The sequence below is a fragment of the Hemicordylus capensis genome, chromosome 4 (genome assembly GCF_027244095.1).
Source record: "Hemicordylus capensis ecotype Gifberg chromosome 4, rHemCap1.1.pri, whole genome shotgun sequence".
Taxonomy (NCBI): Eukaryota; Metazoa; Chordata; class Lepidosauria; order Squamata; family Cordylidae; genus Hemicordylus; species Hemicordylus capensis.
This window is the reverse complement of record NC_069660.1, coordinates 206,425,836-206,449,139: the sequence shown is the minus strand read 5'-3', so window position 1 is coordinate 206,449,139 and position 23,304 is coordinate 206,425,836. Positions and strand designations below refer to the sequence as shown.

The 23,304-nt window shown below is 43.4% G+C and overlaps 1 protein-coding gene and 1 long non-coding RNA gene across 3 annotated transcripts in view; one reads left to right on the top strand and one right to left on the bottom strand.

Moving 5' to 3' along the window:
* Nucleotides 1–23,304, top strand: part of DUSP22 (dual specificity phosphatase 22) — a 70,348-nt gene that overhangs the window by 43,268 nt on the left and 3,776 nt on the right. Inside the window, 3 exon segments of the mRNA XM_053246725.1 lie at nt 4,911–4,960; nt 10,769–10,843; nt 12,533–12,704. Coding sequence (XP_053102700.1) covers nt 4,911–4,960; nt 10,769–10,843; nt 12,533–12,704 — 297 coding nt within the window.
* LOC128323490 (uncharacterized) overlaps nt 16,480–23,304 on the bottom strand; it is a 43,967-nt gene continuing 37,142 nt past the window's right edge. For both annotated transcript variants that reach the window (XR_008306292.1, XR_008306293.1), the window contains exon 3: nt 16,480–16,794. This is a non-coding gene — a long non-coding RNA (uncharacterized LOC128323490). The remainder of the gene's footprint in view (nt 16,795–23,304) is intronic.

Genomic DNA, 23,304 nt, shown 5'->3' with positions numbered 1-23,304 from the left:
GTCCATGTTTACCCGCATCAACTTCGCAATGCCTGGACCAATATGAACCAAATTGGCTACAGTTGTAGGGACACCTCAATGGCATAATTTGTGATGATGTCATCCACCCAATACAAGATGGCAGACACATGAATGTTTGAGGCATAACTGTGCTAACTTGTGAACCGCCTAATTGAATTGAACCAAATTTGGTACAGTTCTAGAGAGTGACACATAGGGACACCTCAGTGGTGTCGTTTGTAATGATGTCATCTACCCTGATTCAAGATGGTGGACACGTAAACATTTTAGGCGTAACTGGGCTAACTTGTGATGCTACATAAAAATATATGGAACATACTTTCTTTTTAAATTTTGCACACACATATTCAAGCAGGCCCAAAATCCAGTGAGCAAAAACAATTCCTAAAAAGACCTGCTGCCTTGTTATCTGAGGGACATCTTTGATCAAAAAGTTAATTTAACACTGCACCCAAATCTCTCTTTCTCTGTTTTCAACCATAGGTATTGTCTAGGCAGCAAGTGTGGTGTACAGTGTTAATTATGGGTCAGTTACACTGAATAAAATATAAACACCAATTTACTGACAAGGTTGCCAGGCCAACTTGACAAAAAATTCTTTCTTGTTTTTTTGGTCATTGCTGCAAAGAAACCTTCCTTGCATGTCTCTCTTGACTTTATTTTTGATATTGGCTATATTCTCCTGCAATATTGTCCTAGGAAGAAGGTCATGTAATTCTCTCTTATGGTTGGAAATAAAATAGCTAATGGGTTTACCTCGTTCTTTATTGTCTATTTTGTCAATGAACGAGCCCTGTCAGTGGCTACTAGCTATGATGTCTGCTGCCTCCAGGTTCAGAGGCAGTATTTGTTGCTTACCAGTTGCTGGCAAGCAACACCAGGAGAGAGCTATTGCTTTCCTGCCCTGCTTTAATGCCTCCTAGAGACATCTGGAGAATGCTGGATTTGATGAAAGGACCTTTGGGTCTGATCTAACAGGCCTGTCTAATACAGAGTCAGCCCATTAGCTCACTGACTTCTCTGACTGGCAGCAGCCCTATTACTTGAGATCAGGGGTGCATTTGTGGGGAAATGGAGCATAGGGATGGAGCGCCAGTAATCTGCTTCTCTGGTTGTTGAGGGTTGGCATAGCCATGGGGGCTGTCATGGAGAGCGCCTGCACTTCTGAATTTGCAACTACATCACTGCTTGAGATTCCTTTTTCTGGAGATGTCTGGGATGGATGCAGAGATGTGATCTACCCAGTTGCATGACTAATTCCATCTGTGCAGTCCTTATCAAATCATCCAGTTAATTCCAGCAACGTTATTACAGAATAAATTAAGTCCTCTAGAGCTGATTCATATGCCGGCTGGAAGCATTGTGGTCTTTTGTGCTATGCCATATAGTTCAATCCTGGCCTTTTATACTATCTCTGCCAAGAATTGGCTACATTGGTGGGTGGGTGTTTTGTTATTTTGTGTGCTTTCTTGATAGATTTCTTGGTTTGCCCAGTTTCATTTTATTTTCTTAGGAGAGATGGTGTTGATGAATTTTGAATCTGTGCTAACCAGGCAAAAAGGCACCTATTTTAAAAGTGGTGGATCTCTCATATTATTTGGTAGGGGCAGAGCAAGTGTCTGTATTCTTGGGGGCACTGTGATACAGTGGCTCCAGTCTTACATTGAAGGTTGCACCCAGAAGGTGATGCGGGGTGTGTGTGTGTGTGTGCCTTCTTTACCCCTTGGCCATTGGCCAATGGGGTACCACAAGTTTCTGTTTTGCTCCTCATGCTATTACTACACCAAACCACTGGGAGAGGCCATCTGATGACACCCAGCTCCACTTATCATTTAAGTCAGCTAAAACAAGGGAGGCAGTGGATGTTCTGAACCGGTGTCTGCAGGCTATTCTGGATTGGATGGGGGCAAACAAACTGAAATTTAATCCAGATAAAAAAATGAAGTGCTCTGGGCTGGTAAAACTGATTATCAGAGTTGTGATATAGATCTGGTCCTGGATGGGGTTACACTCAGTCTTCCCTCTAAGGTGTGTATGTGCACAGCCATTTCTGGCAGGTGCACAGTCGCTGCTGTGCCCACCACTGCCATCCAACTGCCCAGTATCTCACTTCCCCGGCCAGGAAGGGAAGCATTACCCCATTTCCTCCTCTCCCTGGCCGGGTCACCACTGCCCCTCCACTGCCTGCCTTCCCCTTGGCTGGGTCTCTGCCTCCTCCTCCTCCTACAGCCAGAGGAGGGCAGAGGGAGGAGGATGGGTGTGGTGGTGGCTCCCCCCCCCAGCAGCCCAGAGAGACCGGATGTGGGGGCAGGGGGAGGAGGAAGCCAGAGGAGGACAGGCAGCCTACCCCGCGGCAGCCCAAAGAGACCAGAGGTGGGGTTAAAACATCTTGCATTAATTATTTATGGGGGCCTAAGGAAGTTTTTAAAAGTGTGTGTGTGTGTGTGTGTGAGAGAGAGAGAGAGAGAGAGAGAGAGAGAGAGAGAGAGAGAGAGAGTTATGTGTGCACACTGCCCTGATAGTGCTGCCCAGAAAAAAACTCTTTCCTCTCACTGGTGATAAAAATTAGAGGGAACACTGGCCACCACCCCCAAAAGACCAAGTTTGCAGCTTAGGGGTGCTTCTGGATCTGATACTGCCCTTGGAGGTGCAGGTGGCAGCGGTGTGCAGGAGTGCCTTTTACCAGCTATGGCCGGTACGCCAGCTGTGACCCTACTTTGAGAAGCTGGACCTGACCTGAATCACTCATGCACTGGTAACATCCAGATTGTATTACTGCAATGGGCTGTATGTGGGGCTGCCCTTGAAGATGGTTCAGAAGCTTCAGCTGGTCCAGAATGCTGCTACAAGGATGCTCGTGGGTGCTAGTCGCACTTATCCTATCCTGCAGCATCTTCACTGGTTGCCAGTTTGTTTCTGGTCCCGATATAAAGTGCTGGTCTTGACCTTTTAAAGCCCTACACAGCTTGGGCCGGGGAATCTGTTCACCATCTCGAGCCCTGCTTGTGGCCCCACCTTTGACTGAAATTCAGTTGGTGGGAATAAGAGACAGGGATTTCTTGGTTGTGGCCCCTCGATTATGGAATGCCACCAACTTCACCGTGCTCCTTCCCTTAGGGTTTTAAAAAAAGATCTCAAAACCCATCCATTTAGAGGGGCTTTTAAAATATTTCAATGATAAATTGATGGACTTTTGAAAATTTGTTTGCTTTTGAGTTTGTTTTAATGGATCTTATTTTATGCTGTTTTATTTGTTTTGTCATTTTAAACTTTATATTACTTTTACAGTTGTGAGCCTCCCTGAGTAGTATTGTACTGGAGGGGCGGGATATAAATATTTTTAAAATCTTATTTATTCAAGCATAGCATCCCTCCAGTGATGGTTGCTGGTGTCTACCTTATATTTCTTTTTAGATTGTGAACCCCTTTGGGATAGGTAACGATTTTCTTATATAGTATTTACTTGTTTTGCTGTGTAAACATTTTTTTAATTTATACTTATGAATATCAGTAATAGTGATTTTGCCTTTTGTGATTGCCAGCTAAGTTTTATGTTTATGTTTATTTTATTTATTTAATACATTTATATACTGTCCCAGACCAAAGTCTTGGGGCAGTTTCTAACTATAAAACAACAATACAAATAAATAAAACATTAAAATCAATTAAAACTTTAGCTTTAGGTATGGTGGTGTTAAGCTGTAATTGTGGCTTGTTGAAGTACACTGTTCTGCTTTGGTTAGAGGTCGCTTTGGGACAATTCTTAGATGTCTATATACGGGTATGTACAGGAAGGATGCTGATCTTGCTTGAGTACAAGTGCCGAAGTAGTATTGCAGTAATGAGTGCACTGTACGTTGTGTTTAACTAAACTCAACAGCTAATTCGCTGCTGTTGTCACTATATCTTTTACAAATTTTGTTCTGTTTTTAAGCAGCAGTGTTTAGACAAAAGCTAATTGAGACTACTGCATTTATTTTGGTTATGTCTTTCACTTAGCAGTGCTCTAAAAGTGCCAGGGATTTTAAAAACAGAATTTGTAAGAATTGCTTGCTGGGTTTATCAGTAGTTATTACAGAAATGGAATCTCCATGTTCAGATACAGTATCAGTATACTCAATCCCAGATGTTGGGGGCAAACAGGAGGGAGTGGATGTCATTTTTGTGCCCAGTTTTTGAGTTTTCTAAAGTGCCATGCTGGCTACTGTTAGAATGCTGGCTTAGGCAGATCTTGATTAGGCCCAGCAAGGCAATTAAGCTGGGATTCCCCCACTCCTCTTTGTTCCTGAGAGGCCTAGTTTTAACTCTATCTGTGCTTTAAATTGTTTTGTTCAGGGCTGACTAAGAAAGTGAATACATTTTATTGGAAGGTGGTGAGACTTCAGCCCATATAGTACCAAATGAATCTTCAGAATGAAAACCTCAGTTTAAAAAAAACCAAAACATTCTCCATTTTTACTGTCTGGTTAAGTCAGTAATGGAAACCAATTAAAGATAGCACTGAAAAGAATACAGCCTCCCCCGCCCCAAGACACACATTTAATTTTTAACATTCATTTTAAGAAAGCAAGATGTGTATCTGAAATGGCACGCTGGCAATTTATAGCATTAAAACAAACAAGACCTTTTTATCTATATCCAAAATATAACCAAAAGCTGAATACTGTAAGATGTTTCCATTTACTCTGACATACTCTTACTTGCCTGATCACAAGTGAAAACACGGGCTCTTAAAAATGTGGTAAATGGAACACAGTCTTAAAATGGCACATCACTGCTGCACTCTGTGGAGCTGCACCAGTGCTGGCAGAAAACTCTGTTGCAGTCTTTAGATTTTTAAAAAATATTTTATCTTTCTCTCCCTCACCTTTCCAACTCTTTTTACACAGGGAATGAAGTATCTGTGCATCCCTGCAGCAGATTCCCCTTCCCAGAATCTGTAAGTATCCTGTTGTTGTTGTTGTTGTTGTGTTAAATTGTAACACTTTGCAGCTAGAAATATGTCACAGTACAGTACTTTTAGTGGCAGCATAATTTCCCCCTTTGGGATATGTGAATACATTTTACTGTTGCACTGCTTCAGTTTGCTTTTGCTTTTTACAAACAGCAGAGACCTGTATCAAACAGCCGCGTTGCTAGCTATGGATTTGTGTAGCTTGTTGAACGTGGACCATGGAGGCCTGGGTTCAAAACCATATTCTGCTGCACTGTAGCTGATCCCTGCACTGAGCAGAGGATTGCGCTAGAAGACCTGCAGGGCCCTTCCAGATTTAAATGCTTATGATTCTGTGACACTCAGTGAGTAGCTTTGGACAACTTGGCTTCTCACTGCCTGATCTATCTTACCAATTTTTGTGAGAAAAATATGAAGGAACTCCATATATTCTGCCTTGGAGGTATGCCCTGACAGAAATGTGGTAAATACATGACTAAATAATATTTGTTTGCCTTATTGGTGGCCGTAGTTGTCCTAAAACCGAGCTGTACAAGCTGTGACCCACCAAGCAAAACAGAGCTATACTTGTAATCCACCAAGCAAAACACACCCAACAGGTGCTCAAGAAGCACCTGTTGTGTTTGCTGCCCTGCCTGGAACTGCAAAAACTGGATCTGTTGGGGGGCGGGAGGGGCAGGGCAGGGCTGTTTTGTGGAGCATACCTGGTAGGTCACAATCCGTGACCAGTGAGCGGCATTTGGTTTGCTGGCTCAAAAGTTAGGTAAGCCAGTCTTAAAAGGGCTTTTGTGCTGAAAAATTCCAGGTGGCTTCAGGCTGTCTTATGTGAGAGTAACCACACAAACTTTGTAAAGAATACTTGGACAGGACCCAAGTTTTTCTTCTAGTGTTCACTGTTTATACTTATGAGAGGTCGGTGGGGAGGAAAGGGGGCGGGGGTTCAGCCACTTCCTGATAATTTGTTCTATAGAGAAACAAAAGTAGTTTCAAAGGGCCTGCCTGGTGCCCACGGAAGGAAGTGTAGCACTGCCGTTTCTTTCAGAACAGAATGCTGTCTATTTGGCCCAATGCTCTCGAGAGATATTTTTGGTGTGTGCATTTCTCATAGAACGGCTTGATGCCAGGGTGGCTTCTTGAAAATGCATGTGCTGATTATTTGTTATTGGGGAAGAGAGGTCTGCAGTTCTCTCTCAAAACTCATTTTCCAAATGGCTGTGTGCTTAACATTTATAGCTCTGTACAACTTGGTACTTCACATGAGTATTTTATTATTATTTATTATTTTACATTTATATCCCGCTATTCCTCCAAGGAGCCCAGAGCGGTGTACTACATACTTGAGTTTCTGAATACTGTTGAGTAGCAACAGTATTGTAACAGCCATAAATTAATGGTCCCTGTAACCCTGTGGATAGGGACCATGGCTCAATGGTGTACCACGTGCATCTTTACATGAGAAACCTTCCAGATTCAACCCCTGGCATCTCCCGTTAAAAGGGCCAGGGAGTTGGTGGGAAAGATCTCTGCCCAAGACCCTCGGTAGCTGCTATCAGACAGAGTAGATTGTAGTGGACTAGATGGGACCAATGGTCTAACTCAGGATAAGGCATCTTCATAAAATAGGTGGTTGGATTGGAAGATTAGGGTTTATATAACAGCTGAGTGAGTTTAAGACATGAATAAAAGCTGGAATATTCCTTCTTTGTTAGTAGTTTTCTAAGAGTTTGGGTATTTGTCTAATGCAGGGTTGCCAAGGTAGCTTGAGGACTGCATCCAGCCCCTAAATCAATTTTATCTGGTCCCTGGTGCTGCTGCTCAATCTCAATCACCATTTTTAATAAGAAAAAAAATCTTTTTGAATTGCAAGAAATGAAGAGGTTTTACCTTTTACGATCACATCTCCCCATTAGATGTTGTGTGCTGCAAATAAATGGCTGTATCTTTATTTATGTATTTATTTATTTGATTTATATACCACCCTTCCAAAATGGCTCAGGGCGGTTTACAACAGAATAAAAACAATTAAAACCAGTTAACAATTAAAATCAAAACTATAAAAACTGAATAAAACCAATTAAACATTCAAACAGCTAAAAACCCTGGAAAACCAGGGCAACCATTTAAAACAATTTAAAACAGTTGACAATAGTTTAAAAACCCTGGAAGGCCAGGCCAAACAGATAGGTTTTAAGGGCTCTCCTGAAAGACAGTAATGAACTCAAATTACAGATTTCTGCCAGGAGTGCATTCCATAGCCTAGGAGCAGCTACAGAGAAGGCCCGCCTCTGAGTCGCCACCAGACGTACTGGTGGTAACTGGAGATGAAGCTCCTTAACGTGTGGTGGGGATCATGCAGAAGAAGGCGCTCTCTAAGATAACTCAGACCCAAGCTGTTCAGCGCTTTAAAGATAATAACCAGCACTTTGTATTTTGCCCGGAAACATATTGGGAGCCAGTGTAACTGTTTCAAGACAGGCATAATATGGTCTCTCTGGGTTGCCCCAGAGACCAATCTGGCTGCCAAACTAACTGAAGTTTCTGAACTACGTACAAAGGCATCCCCATGTAGAGCGCATTGCAGTAGTCAAGCTGGGAGGTTACCAGCTGATGCACCACTGTTTTGAGGTCATCCTCTTCAAGGAATGGGCACAACTGTTGAATCAGCCGGAACTGATAGAAAGCACTCCTGGCCATGGCCTCCACCTGAGATACCAGGGTGAGGCCTGGGTCCAGGAGTACTCCCAAGCTGCGCACCTGCTCCTTCCAAGGGAATGTAACCCCATCCAGCACAGGAAGATCTAACTCACCCTCAGGTTCTGAGCCCCTACAATGAGCACCTCTGTCTTGCCTGGATTCAGCTTCAATTTGTTCTCCCTCATCCAGCCCATTACTGCCTGTAGGCAGGCATTTAGAGAATGAGTGCCGTTTCCTGAAGATGAAAAGGAGAAATAGATTTGGGTATCATCAGCATACTGATAATACCCAGCACCAAATCTCCTGATGACCTCGCCCAGCGGTTTCATGTAGATATTAAAAAGCATTGGTGACAGAATGGAGCCCTGAGGGACTCCATATAACAGCTCCCATTTTGAGGAGAAACTGTTACCAACCTCCACCATCTGGAATCTACCTGAGAGATAGGAACGGAGCCACTGCAAAGCAGTGCCCCCTACCCCCAACTCCCCCAGGCAATCCAGAAGGATACCGTGGTCAATGGTATCGAACGTCGCCGAAAGATCCAGAAGAACCAGCAGTGTCACACTCCCTCTGTCAGTTCCCCAGTAAAGGTCATCCATCATGCCGACCAAGGCTGTCTCAACCCCATAGTCAGCTCTAAAGCCAGTTTGAAATGGGTCTAGATAATCAGTTTCCTCCAAAACTGCCTGGAGCTGGTTGGCCACCACCCTCTCGATCACCTTGCCCAACCAAGGGAGATTGGAGATTGGCCTGTAACTATCCATTGCTAAGGAGTCCATGGAAGGCTTCTTTAGGAGTGGTCTAACCATTGCCTCCTTCAGACAAGCAGGCACCCTACCCTCCCTCAGTGATGCATTTATGATATTAACTAGGCCACCTCCAACAATCTCTCTGCTAGACAGAAGCAGCCAAGTCGGGCAAGGATCCAGAGAACAGGTGGTAGGCCCCACCGCGCCAAGCAGCTTGTCCACATCCTCAGGAGTCACAGATTGAAACTGATCCAATCTAATACTACAAGAGGGATCACTGGACACCTCCTCCACAGACCTTGCAGCTATACTCTTTGTCAAATGCTATCCCTGAGTGTGTGTATTCCATAACTGTGAAGTCTTTGTTGCTAGGTGGCTGTAACGTTTGGAGCCTGACCATTCACAAAGAAGTTGGCTTCTGTACCTTTTCCAGACCACTTTGTGGAGAATAGAGTGATCCTTGAGCATCAGAAACTGGCCATCTGTGGTCTAATGACATGGACAATTATCTCAGAAGATACTTGCCCATGTTTAGAAGTCTCAGCACTTTATCTTGAATCATTATATATTGGACTACTTAGAAAACATCTAATCGTTTGGAGCAAACTTGAAAAGTCTCCTGGTAAATTGATTAATATATTCTCTTTAAAACTCCAGATGCTTTTGGCTGTGTTGCAAATGTACTACTTAGCAGTCCTGGTGTGGTGCTTCCCCTTCCTTGGTATTGAATCAAAATGTTGAAGGATTTCAATCAAATTGTGATGTGGTTCCCTTCCAGTTTCCTAACAAGACTCACTTAAGAGCTATGAAACTGGTTGCTGAATGAGTTACAAGCCTTTCCCAGAAGCATGAAGCTGCCTTGTAACCAGGCAAAATGTCCAGAAGTTGCTTCTCCTGGCCATCCAGTTTACTGAGTTCCCTTGAGGCCATCTGCTCCATGTTATGGTTACTGTGACAGCTGTTGCAGATGTCTTCATATCCACTCTGAGCCCCCTTGGACCCCCATCTCCTGTGCTCTGGATTTCCCCGGTACATCTGGGATAAAAATGCAATTGGAAGCTCTACAATATAGCAAACATGAAAAGAGGGAATTTACAGGTCTACCACTGACTAACACGCCTACATTCCCCCTGCCCCAAAGCTTTTGTGAAGTTTCCATGCCTGGTCTGCCTGACTAAAACAATTTCTTAATTTGCAACATGCAACCAGGCAAGTGGCACTCTTGCCCCTGGACTTCCAGGCCAAGGTCCAGGGCCTCCACACTCCCGGGCAGCCCCAAATCCTTTTTAGTCTGTCCCAGGTGGTGTGGTTGCATTAAAAATGTGTTAAAAATACTGGGGGGTGGGGCTCCAAAAGCCTTTAGGTCCAGGCTCCAAAATTACCGAGGTGCACTTCTGCAAGTGGCTAATACAAGTCTGCATTATTGGTAGGGATGTGCATGAACCAGTTCGGTGGTCTATTCACAGACCACTGAAACAGTTCGAAAAACCGGGGTCTGAGCTGGTTCAAAGGGGTGTGTGTCGGGGGGAGGGGTGAGCTTTAAGGCATGGGGAGTGTGTCCTTAACTCCCCTGCCGCATTTCCCCCTCCAGCGCTGCTTCCAAAACCGCTGTCACAGGGTGGCTGTATACCGTCTTGCTGCTCTGGTCAGCATAATACTGGAAGTGGCCAAGGTACATGCATGACGCAGACATGCATGCTGGCCACTTCCAGTATTACGCTGACTGGGGCAGCAAGAGGGTATACAGCTGCCCCGCGGCAGTGGTTTTGGAAGCAGTGCCAAAGGGGGACACGTGGTAGGGGAGGTAAGGACACCCTCCCCATGCCTTAAAGCTATCCCCCCACACACACACACTTCCTGGGTATGCACATCCCTAATTATTGGTCTCTGTATAGTGACTCTTCCAGTGAATCCTGCCTCATCCTACGTGTTTTGGGTGTGAGCCCTGCTCCCTGTTTCTGAGACTGGAAGGGGCTATGTTATATACTTCCATCTCCTTGACTGTTCTGGCTGTGTTTTGCCTGTGCCACATACTGTTCCTAGCGTACGTTCATTTTCTGTCCCAGAGAATGGAGCTTAATTTTAAAAACAGTGAGAGCTGGAATTCTTGGGGTTGTAGGAGTCTGATGATATTAAAGAGCTCACAAAAGGTCTGCAAGTTGTTGTGCCGCACTGGTGTAGTGTCATCCTGTTTGTCTTGATTACCACCCCAGTGTATAGTTGTGCTAGCAGCCATACCATACTTGTATGGTGATGTGCTTAGTGACTTTTCAACCCTCTGTCCCATTATCCTGCACTTTACTAAAGTAACACGCTTCTTCCTCCCCCCCCCACCCCTGACTTTTAGAGCCAGACACTTCAAAGAAAGCATTGAATTTATCCATGAATGCCGGCTTAGCAGTAAGAGCTGCCTTGTTCACTGGTACGTATTTAATTTAAGCCCATTCTGAACTGTTGTGTGCTTTCTTGGTAGTAGGCCTCTGAGACTAGGGATGTGTGACCCTCTGAGGCCTGGGTCATAACCCGCTCATAACCCAGTCATACAAATGGCTTGCGCAAATGCTTGGCAGCCCCAAAATTATAGCTGTGCCGCAAACAGGCCCCCAAATTGGCCGAACAGGCCCATGGAGACTCGGGGGAGGGGGACCTGCCAGAGACACTCCCTCACAGCCACAGCAGCAACCCTGAATCAAACTTCTTAAAACAAAATTTAATGGCACCGGGCCCAAATGGGTTCGAATTTGAACTGATCTAGGTCCCCCATTCAGGGATAGGGAGGAACCAAACATGTCCCGCTTTGGGGGAGACAGGAGGACAGCGCTTCAGCAATATCGGTTTCTATGGCTGGCACTTCCTTCACAACTCTTACCAACAGAAATAGCCAGGGGTGAACCATTGGGCGAATGGGTTCAAAGAACTCAGACTGCTGCCAATCAGGAGCCACGCCTTGTGGCCCCGACATGCCCCCCGCATCTGACGTCAGATGTGAGGGCGTTATTTCACTACCAAATGGGAGTTGCATGGCCCTGTTTGGGAACAAAATCGGCCTGCACTGCATTGGCAGCACAGGCTGGAGCGACTCTCCCTGCCTTTAAAAGCAGGGAGAGCTGCTCCTGGCCTCGCTGCCAACACAGCAGGGCCAACCTCCCTCCCAAATGGAGCCATGCAACCCCATTTGGGAGGGAGATCGGCCCGCGCTGCATTGGCAGCGCAGCCGGAACAGTTCTCCCTGCCTTTAAAGGCAGGGAGAGTTGCTCTGGCCTGCTCTGCCCAACTCAGCACAGGCTGATCTGCCTTCCAAACAGGGTAGCATGGCCCCGTATGGGTGGGAGACCACGCCCTCGCATCTGATGTCAGAAACGGGGTATGGCTAGCCAGGCCCCTGCATCTGACAGACGCGGGGGCGGGGACCACCACCACGGCCAAACACGGGCCTCCGCCAGCCAGCCTCCACCGCCAGCCTCGCTCCGCGGCTGGAAATAGCTGACAACACTCAGGGAAGCTCCTGCTGGCTGCAGACATTGCTGCCGCTCCTGAGCCAGTACAGGTCATGACAAAGGGAGGGCAAGGTCCGCCAGGCTGCCAGTGAGAAAGCCTCCTTCAATAGTGATGCTTGTTTTGAAGCACTGCTCTGGACCAAGGACGGGGAAGGAAAGGAGGTTGTACTCCATTTCATTTCTGCACAATCTGTCTGACAGCAGGTAGCCCTCTCTCCTTAACCTTTCCTGCCTCACCAGTGGTATCATCTCCCTCTTTCAAAGCCAATTTTGAGGTTGTTAAGAGGCAACGTGTATCTGAACATTGCCTCATCACTCACCTCAGAATTGCCTCCTCTCTCTCTCTCCCTCTCCCTCTCTCTCTCCCTCTCCCCCTTAAGCTGATTGTTGGGTTGGGGGAACTCATTCTGAACCCAGCAGTTTCAGGAATGTGCCTTGCCTTGACATTGCTAATCAATGTATTGTGTTCTCTGATCTGGTTTTTTAAAAAAATATTATTTACTTGTTCTGTTTAAAAGATTCCTAGGCTGCCTTTGTGTCAGGCATGATGTTCAGAGTGGCTTACAACTTATTTTGACTGCATTTAACTGTCTGCATTTTGGATTCTGGTACAGCCTTGCTGGAGTCTCCAGGAGTGCAACCTTAGTAGTGGCCTACATAATGACCATCACGGACTTTGGCTGGGAAGATGCACTGTCTGTTGTGCGAGCATCAAGGTCATGCGCCAATCCTAACACAGGCTTCCAACGGCAGCTAGAAGAGTTTGAGAAAAATGATGTTGCTCATGTAAGTAGGAGATGCTTGGAGCCTCAAGCCATCCAAGTTGGAAGCAGTGCAAGGAATTCCCACTTCTTTGAAAAATAATTGTAGAAAAAAATATGCACAAAGGAAACCTGAGTTTTTGCCCTAAGCAGCAGATCTGATGGTAGGGCCAGAGGGCTGCTGTTTGGGGAAGAAACAAAAAGACACACTCTGCATTTAAACCAGTTTCAAACCATTTTAATAGTCATGGCTCTCAACCAAGAAACTAAGCTGGGAACTCAGACAAGTGGAATTGTCTGAGAGGACAAGGGATCTCTCTCAAGACTGAGAATGGCCAGCTCTCTTAGAAAACAAATATTCATAGGTTTATTTGGGAGAAACTTTGAGAATTAAACTGATTTCAAACTAGTTTAGGTTTGTAGCCTAAATGTGCTGACACAGCACATCATCTCTATACACAGTTCTCTCAATACAGACTCAGTTATCATATTGCACCAGGTACTCTTGAGTGAAGAATTTGAATTTAGGTTTCTAGGTGCAGAATGTTTCTTTCCCTAGGAGAGAAATGTCCTCTGCTTCTGTCCACAAAATAGTTGTTCATTCTCTGGGTCATCTTATGAGGTTCAGATGTACACAGGCTGTCCAAATTGGAGACCTGATGCATGCATTTCCTTATTTTGAATGCCTTGCATGCTTTATTCTGAAGCTGCTGTTCAGATTTTTGCACTATTAGGAATTGATTTTTCCATAAACCAGTGTATTGGTACAGCTAGTAGGGTGACCCTGACCTGACATAAGGTGGGGCTACTGCCTTGAACATCATATTTTTCAGTTTCCAAATGGCAGCTGGATTTTGGCCTGTGGGATGCAGTCCACTGGGAAGATCTGCACAAGCCTCAGTGAAATAATGGATAGCATCCACTATGTTAGTTGTGACTAAGACTCACTGAAATTGATGGGACTTAGACAAGCATTGTGTTCGTTTAAGTCACGGTTAGCTACTCTAGATGTTGCCCAGTAGAGATAATACTTAGGATTTATATAGAGTTTTTGAGTGTTCAAAGTGCCTCACTTATATTATTTGGATGTAATCCATATAACAACCTTTGTAAGCTAAGTAAGAATTATCCCCATATTGCAGCTAAGGCTGAGAGGGAGTGGCTTGCCTAGTGAGTTTATGGCAAAGGCGAGGTTCGAACCAGGGACATTCTTATTCAGAACTCAGTGTTTCAGCCATTACTTTCAAGGGGAGCTGTGCAAGAGCACTGTGGATTAATTACTGGGAGACCAGTATGTCATGTGGATTTTTTGCTTTGACTGGTTCTGGCCTTCTGATTTGGTGAAAGTAATTGACTGGAAGAGCATATAGGTCACCGAAAATTCCCATATAGCATATTAGAACTTCTTTTTAGCCTACTTTCCTTTTAAGGAAAGTAAACATATGAGATCACTCAGCATTCTGTGTGTGCACATGCACTTTGCGTCCGTGTGTGTGTGTGTCCATGTCTGCCTATCAACTTTGCAATGTCTGGACGAATATGAACCAAATTGGATACGGTTGGAGGAACACATATGGACACCTCAACGGCGCAGTTTGTGATGATGTCATTCACCTCAATTCAAGATGGCGGATGTGTGAATTCTTAAGACTGAAGTGGGCTAACTTGTGTGGGTGGTAATTACCTATTAAGATTATAGTGAAAGAAAAGTAGACAGATTAGTTCGTATCAGAATAATTTGTTTTCCCTCCAGATGCTCTTGCCTACAGATGTTCAAACATATCTATTCAATCAGAAGAGCTAGAAATGCCTTTCCCCCCCTAACGAAAGCTGTTATTCTAATTATTCTTGAACCAGGTGCCAAATTCCATCATATTTTCATTAAAATTGTAGACAGGAAACAGCTAACTCTGCATGTTTTCTCCTTGACACCAAAATTCCTAGATCGTACTCCTTTTTTAATTTTTTGGAAGAAAGAAGCATAGAGCTATTCCTATTTCTCCTATTTCTATTTCTACCTGAAAGTAGAGGCTTTTCTCACAACCGACCTATCCCTGCCTGGGCTGCCCCAAGCAGGGTTAGGCCACGTGTTGCATTGAGGGATGCCTGGAGGTCGGAACAAGTTCCAGCCCCAGATCCCTCCGCCCTGTTCTGTGTTTCACGGAGCTGCACAGAGCAGCGTTCTCCATGTGGGCACGCTGGAGGCACACCAAAGCTGACCTGCTTGGTTGTCTGGGGGGGAAGATAAGTGAAAAGCAGCCTTCCGCCTGCACTCTCCCCGCCTGCCCAGTGCAATCATGAGGATTGCCCCAATATATAATTTTCAAACTTGGATCACCAGATGTTGTTGGACTCCAACTCCCATAATCTCCAGCCACAATGGCTAACCCTAGGGGCGATGAGAGTTATAGTCCAACAACATCTGGGGATCCAAGTTTGAGAAACCCTGAACTACAAGGGAGGTAATCCTCCCCCCGCTAACTGAGCAAAGAGGCACCTTTTTAAAGTGATGATTCTCTTTATCTAGCAGGGGGAGGGCAACTGGCCCTATCCAACCCCAGCGCTGCATCCTTCCAGTAGCTGGTGCTGATGTCTATCTTACATTTCTTTTTTAGATTGTGAGCCCTGTCTTAAAAAAGGGGACAGGGATCCATCTCTATTTATTTTTATTTCTTTATGTAAACTGCTTTGGGAACTTTTGTTGAAAAGCGGTATATAAATTTTTGTAGTAGTAGTAGTAATTCACTGTTTGTTTTTTCAGCCAGCATTATCTTTTTAATCTGAATGTTTTTGTATGTTTATATGTGGTATATATAAAACAACTAATCCTGGTTATTATGTCTCCCATTCCTTCCCTGCTTCTTTGTTATATGTTACCATTGCCTCTATCCCACTGTTGAAACATAGATTTTCATCTTCCTGGGGCAATGGAGCTATGTCTTCTGTGTGGCTTATGTCATTCTGTAAAGAGCAAATGGGTGTGTCCATAGTGCTGTATTTTCTGATTATCAGAAATTTTCTTCTGAAGTAGCCTGGAATGCTCTCTCAGTGGCTATTCACTCCTTGGTCTCCATAACAGTTCTTAGAAAGCGTGTGAAATCTTGGCTTTTTAACCAATATGATTGTCTCTACTGCTGCTGTTTTGTATTTTGTATGGTTATATTGTTCTTGTATTTTAAATCTTCTTAGTCCGATCTATGTTTTTATCTATGTGGATGCTAAGTGTCGACACTGTTTTAAGAACAGCCCTGCTGGATCAGGCTCAAGGCCCATCTAGTCCAGCATCCTGTTTCGCACAGTGGCCCACCAGATGCCGCTGGAAGCCTACAGGCAGGAGTTGAGGGCGTGCCCTCTCCTGCTGTTACTCCCCTGCAACTGGTACTCAGAGGCACACCCTTGAGGCTGGAGGTGGCCCACAGCCCTCTGACTAGTAGATTTGACAGCACTTAATCAATCAATCATGTTTTTATATTCTAGCTTAATATTTTAATTGTGTATTTTTTATAGTCTTGTTTTCATTTTTCTGTGTGAACCGCCTTGAGACTGTTTTAATGAAAGGCAGTATACAATTTTTTAAAAAAATGGTTAAGGCAGTTTTAGCCCATTGTAAATTTTGACCGTTTGTTGTATAAGTCTGGTGATCTGAACTGTTCTCCCAGCCATATTTGGTAAAGGAGATGAGTGGACTGTTGCATTATCTGGGTACTTTAGTTGACTCAGCATATTTATAATGTCTGTTAACTCCCAGATTTTCATCTTTATTTTAACAGTGAAAATAGAGTTTTGTTGGATTGTGATTGGTGGTTATGAAGTCACTATTGTACTAGAGGCAATGTACTATTCAGCTATAAATTTATTATCACAAAGCTTAAAATTTCCTGGCTTATTGAGAACCAGGGCAAATGGGAATACAACTGATTTTACATACTAGAAAACAGGGACTTTCCAGATGGGTCTCCTCCCTCCTTATTTGAACCCTTACAGTCATTTCAGATCTGATAGGTCTGAGTTCATAACTTATCTGTGGTGTTGTATGTTTTCTTTTGAATTCCATGTAGGAGGAGAATGTCTGCTGCTTTCATAGCATATCCTTTGATAACTTGGAAAAAGGTATTCTAAGAAGGGAGAACAACACCTCGGTCACTTTTTGTCTATAGAGGATACATACAGTTTCCCTCTGGGTCGTCCCTCTGTGTCAGGAAAATGAGCATGTGAAGAACAATTTGGTGTGCTGTTCCGGGTGGTGCACAACAACAAAACAAAAACAAGCAATCATTTAAAACAATCAACTTTCGTTGTTGTTGTTTAAAAAAATAAGTTTACAACAGTTTAAAACCAGTGAAAAACATTCAGGAGCAATTTAAAAACCTTGTAAGGCCAGACCAAACACGTTTTAAAGGGATCCAATGAGATTCAAGTAGCATTTCCATAGAACATGACTGAAACAGGCATCTACCAGACCTTAAAAAGAGAAAAGCACCTGCTTCAGGCCAGGCTACCCTGCTCCTGCGGCGATATTCGGCCACCTCAGGACAATTTTCTTTGTATACGGTTTTTATTCCTTCGAAAGATGTATGTCGCTCCTTTGTTCCCGAAAGGGAAGTGTTCCCTGTTTATTTGGCTTAAAAGGTTTGTGCTTGCATGAGTGTCAGCAGAACACTCTCTGGAGGAGGAGCAAAGGCTGCAAGAACATTTCCTGCGGCGGGGGAAGCAAGGGAAGGCGTGGGCCTGTGCCCTTCTCTCAAGCTCCCTCTTGCTTGCTTCCTGTTCCAGAGCTGAGCAAAGAGAGTTGCACATCCTCCCTCCCTTCCCTTCCCCACCTTTTGTCCTGCAAGGCTATCCCCCCTGGAGGCGAGGCCGCCTGCCTGGCGCACCTGGCACACCAAGTTCTCCAAAGTGGGCATGCAGTGCATGTTGTGTGCCCGCTTGGGTAGCCTGAATCTGAGCCAGTGACTGACTTCTAGTCAGTCACTGTCATTTGTGGGAAAGCGGGAAATAAAGAAGAGCAGTAATACCATAAATAGTTATTTGCATGTTCTGCTATATAATCTATACATATCATGGATAAATAGCAAGTTTAATTGTAAATAATATAAGTTGGCAGCACAGTCTTTTATGCATATTTACTCAGAAGTAAGTATCACTGTGTTCAGTGGAACCTGCTCCCTAGTAACTGTGTTTAGGATTGTAGCGCTAATCTCAAACATCCTACAGAGGATGTTGCTCATACTACATTACCTTTACCGAAACCTATTTTCATTTTTCAGTTCCAAAATTTTCTTTTAGACACTTGTTAAAATTTTTCAGATCTGACCAACACAATCCACGCTGCTGTTCCTTTGTCTTGTTTGTATTCAGATATATCTAGCCACTCAATAGTTCCCCCTCTGTTTTCTTCTAGCCCAGAAAAATCCACATTCTACCCTGTTAACTGAGTGAATTAGATGATGAAAGGTCTGAAATTAATCAAGATAAAATAGAAACAATTGATGTAAATGTACAAAGCTGCATAAAACTACAAACAGAACAAAATTGGAGTTATCAACTAAGTAAAAAGTAGATATTGGGGTGTCGCCACTAATGGGCAAGGGGGGGGATGACAAATGTCTGAGGGCTGCTGGGGTCTGGGGGCCACCAGAGTGCCCTTTCAGGCACCCCTTAACCCTTAGTCTGCAAATGAAGCACTCACTAGCTGGCAGCACAATGTGTGGCCCCTTTCACTCTCCCAGTGGTGAATGCTTCATTCACCGACTGGTATTCTTTCTTTTCCTTGTTTAAAGCAAGGAAGAGAGAGTGAACAAAGCACTGACACCAGCTGAGAGAAGGACCTAAAGGCCATACATCCTGCCCTCTCAGTGCTGGTCATGCCTCTGTTAACGAAACTGCTCTGGGGTATTGGCAGACCACCACTGACTGACTGTGAGGCTTGTGTGCAGAACCAGATAATCTTAAAGTGAGCAGCTCATTGCAGAATAAATGTGTGCAACACTTTTAATTATTATTCATTTATTGTTAAATTTATATACCGCCTTTCATTAAAACAATCCCAAGGCGGTTTACAGCAAAATTAAAAAACAAGATGGTAAAAAAGACACAATTAAAATATTAAGTGAAAAATATTAAACAAATCTGATTAAAAATTTAAAACAAAAGCATAAAAGCAATACAGAGTACAAAGAGCAGCAACAGAGAATCAAATAAATGCCTGGGGGGAAAGCCAAGATTTTACAGTCTTTCTAAAAGCTGTGATGGAGACCAAGGAGCGAATAGCCACCAGGAGAGCGTTCCAGAGTCTGGGGGCAGCAACAGAGAAGGCCCTGTCCCACGTGCACGACAATCGAGCCTCCCTCATTGTTGGCACCCGGAGCAGAGCCCCCTCAGATGACCTCATCAAGTGGGCAGCAACCCTTAGGAACGTAGGAAACTGCCATATACTGAGTCAGACCATTGATCTATCTAGCTCAGTATTGTCTTCACAGACTGGCAGCGGCTTCTCCAAGGTTGCAGGCAGGAATCTCTCTCAGCCCTACCTTGGAGATGCCAGGAAAGGAACTTGGAACCTAGATGCTCTTCACAGAGTGGCTTCATCCCCTGAGGGGAATATCTTACAGTGCTCACACATCAAGTCTCCCATTCATATGCAGCCAGGGCAGACTCTGCTTAGCTATGGGGACAAGTCATGCTTGCTACCACAAGACCAGGTCTCCTCTCTTTGGGATCAGGCGGTGTCTCAGGTATCCCGGGCCCAAACTGTTTGGAGGGTTTAATTTAGGGGTTTGGAGGGTACAGAAAAGAATTCTGGATTAATAAGCAACACAATATTAACTAATAAAACTAATAACATTAATAATACTAAATTGAAGCTCACAAAGAGGTATTTTAGCTTGAGATATGAATTAAATCCACTCAAGGCTGACTAGAGAAATGATCTTGGAGAACAACTTTAGACTTTAAGAGAGAAGGAAGAGAGGAGAGCAAGAGATTCCAGAACAGAGATTAGTATACCTAATCTAGTTCCTTCCGATGGTGTGTTCAAACACTTGTTGCTCGGTCAGTGTCAAAAGACATCTCTGTCCAGGGACAAGCAGGGAAGCAGGATGCAAAAGCGGGGACCCATGTGTCACTTCTGGGTCAGGAAGCCAGAGAAAGTCCAAAGGGGGTCTGGTCCCAAGAAACCAGTTCCTTGAGGTAGCCATGCATGCTGCACAGATTGGACCTGAAGACAGGGCCAACCTGGAGTCAAAAAGTGGGATGGGCACGGTAGCCAAAGCACAGCAAGATGTTATAGCTGGTGCCCTGATGTACATACACACAACAGGTGAATCCAGAGAAAAGACACACTTGGTGGTCTCGAGGACAGAAATAGGTAACATCTTGCCCTGGGGCCAAATGTTGACCGCTACTTTCTGCTGAAAAGGGTGATATCCATGACAGACAAAAGAATACATTTTGACCTGTTTAAACTTCAGTGGATGCCCCAAATTGCCTCATTGTAATTCAGTGGGGTGGAACGTTCATGAACTCAAAGGGCAATTTAACAGACAAGCGATTGGACGGAACGAATGGAACTCAGTGGTGAGGGGCTGGGGAAGGATGGCTTGAATAAAAAGAGCAGAAAATTTCTCAGCTTACAGAATCTTCCCTCAAGACAGTCACAACCTCTTCTGCTTCTGAGGTGGAACAGTGTGGGAACTTTCACCATGTGCACACAACACATGCACACGAGGGATATACTGCAACATTTTGTTGCAGGTCCATACTTATAATTTGTAATTGTGAATTTAAGCCCAATGAGCATGTAGAGAAACTTGAGATATGGAGGCAATGTAAAATATATATTGAATTGCTAAGATGTTAAAAATGTTAGGGAAAATAAAAAAGCATCCTGGTTTTAATACTTGCAAATAAAGTTGTTTACAGAAATGAGAACAATTCTAGCTTAGAGAATTGACTGCCTTTGGAGGAAAACAAGATAATTCTAATATCAAATATATATTCACCATTGTTAGAGTACCATTGCACAATGGAGCAAATAAAAAACTGAATGATTACTTGAGCCTAAGAATAATTTGGCCACTCAATAAATGCTGATCCTTGAGAAAATATACCACAATGCAGTGTTACTTTTTCACGCTCTCAACAGTTTTCTCTTGGGTTAGTACAGTCATGACTATATAATATGTAACTTCCAAAAGACTGCACAGAATTACAAGCAATTATAATCCTCTTTGCTGGAAATGTAAAAGAGAAACGGGAACCCTTTTTCACTTATGGAGGGCTTGACCATTTGCTGAGACTTTCTGGTTGAATAGTAATAAAGCAATTAAAAGAATTACAGGAATGGAAATACCCTTTGATCCTGTAATTTTTACTACCTATACAAAACCAGTAACTAACAGGTATCAAAGTCTGTTACTACATGTTACCCTGTAGCTTGAATTCTTTACTCTTTTTGTGTAGTAGGAAAATAAAACTGCTACAATTGATGAACGGGAAGCCATCGATATAATGACCAATTATTGAGCAGTGAGCAAAAATTAGCATACTTTGCAAAGTCCCAAAAGGAAGATAATATTTGCTTTAATGAAAACTCTCATGTATTATTAGCGTAACAAAGAACATACTGTAAATGCTGTAAATCCCAAGGCACGGTCTGGAGGAAGGCACATAATACAGCTGTTTTGCTGAAGTTAAGTAGGTCTGGGTCTGGTCAGTGCCTTAGAGCCTCATGGACATTAAGTTCCATAATGGAAGAGAGATGGGATATAAATGTAGTAAGATAAACACAAATCATAAATTCAAAATGTTATAAATATATATATTGATGCAATTGTGTCAAGGCAATAGTTGTATAAAGTTGTAATCCTAAACACACCTATTTGGAAGTGGGGTTTTACTTCTAAGTAAACGTATGTAGGATGATACTTCACAAGTGTCATAACGTATATGTATAATTATGTAATTACCTGTTGCTACAATCTAAAGAATGACAATAATATCAAAATATGATAGACACACAACAGTGATTGATTGATTTAACATATTTATATACCTTCTAAACTCATATCTCAGGGCGGTTTACAATAAGCACAAATTAAAACAAAATTAAAGCATTAAAATAACTTAAAATTTAAAAGCAATGATATGTTCTATATGCTTAATTTAAAAGCCTGGGTGAACAAATGTGTCTTAGCAGCCTTTTTAAAAGCTTGTTTTAGCAGGGAGTACATTCCAAAGCCTCAGTGCCACAGTGGAAAAGGCCCATCCCTGAGTAGCCACAGTGGTGTACATTTTTCTCTGTGATGGCCTGACCTTGCACTATTTGGCTAGGAGAAAATCAGATGGCTGCTTGACAGAAGAGACAGCCCCTAAACAGAAGATTACTTGCAAAGGCCAAAAACTTGACTGGTCTTGTGGTATCAAGCATGACTTGTCCCCTTAGCTAAGCAGGGTCTGCCCTGGTTGCATATTAATGGGAGACTTGATGTGTGAGCACTGTAAGATATTATTCCCCTTAGGGGATGGAGCCACTCTGGGAAGAGCAGAAGGTTCCAAGTTCCCTCCCTGGCTTCTCCAAGATAGGACATGATTTTTAGGACAAGATTTTTTAATTGAACCAACAAACTACCAAAGCATACAGTATGTTGCCAAAGCACAATTATATACAAAGTGGTTGTTTGTACATGATATATCTACAAAGATTTACACACAAGGATTTGGAAACCCACAAGGTTATGAAGTATATGCAGGTAGTACTGTAACTCAGGGATGGGGGATTACAAGGCACATGAGGTAATCGGGGGGGGGGGGGTTACATCCAACGTCCATTTCCATAATTTGTCCCATTGCTGTTTAAAAGAGATACTCTTGTCTTTTTGCACATAACCATACAAACTTTTCCAGAAGAGATTTACTCTCTTATCTGCATGAACCTCTTGGTCGTGTCTTCCCTCCCTATTCCTATGCAGGAGCATTGCATAAATGACATACAGGTTTACTAACCTGATTACGAGAAGGGGAACGTTCCAGTTCCCTAGTATGAGGGCACCCGTTCCATCCCGTTTCCTTGAAGGTTTCTTTCTGGGACCTCGAAAAGAGGTTCTCCTGCCTGCAACCTTGGAAAAGCCGCTGCTAGTCTGTGTAGACAGTACTGAGCTAGATGGACCTATGGTGTGACTCAGTATATGGCAGCTTCCTAAGTAAATAATCTTTTAAAAACAGGCCTTCTCCTTTGCTGCCCTTGGACTTTGGAATGCGCTCCCTATTGAAATAAGAGCCTCCCCATCTCTAGCAACTTTTAAAAAGGCACTGAAGACACATTTATTCATCCAGGCTTTTAATTAGATCCATAGTTTTAATAGTTTTAATATTTTTTAATATTGGGTTTTAAATGATTTAAATGATTTTAATTTTTAACTGATTGGATGTTTTAAATGATTTTAATTGTAAAGTGCCCAGAGACTCAAGTTTTGGGTGGTATAGAAATATTTTAAATTAATAAATAAAATAATTTAGAATGAGTTTTTCTCTCAGAGCATAAAGTAGATGTGGGCAATTGTCAACAGAAGCATAGGGCTTCTCTTCTTTATGCTATGCAGATAATATAACAGCTGTTGCAGTGTGAC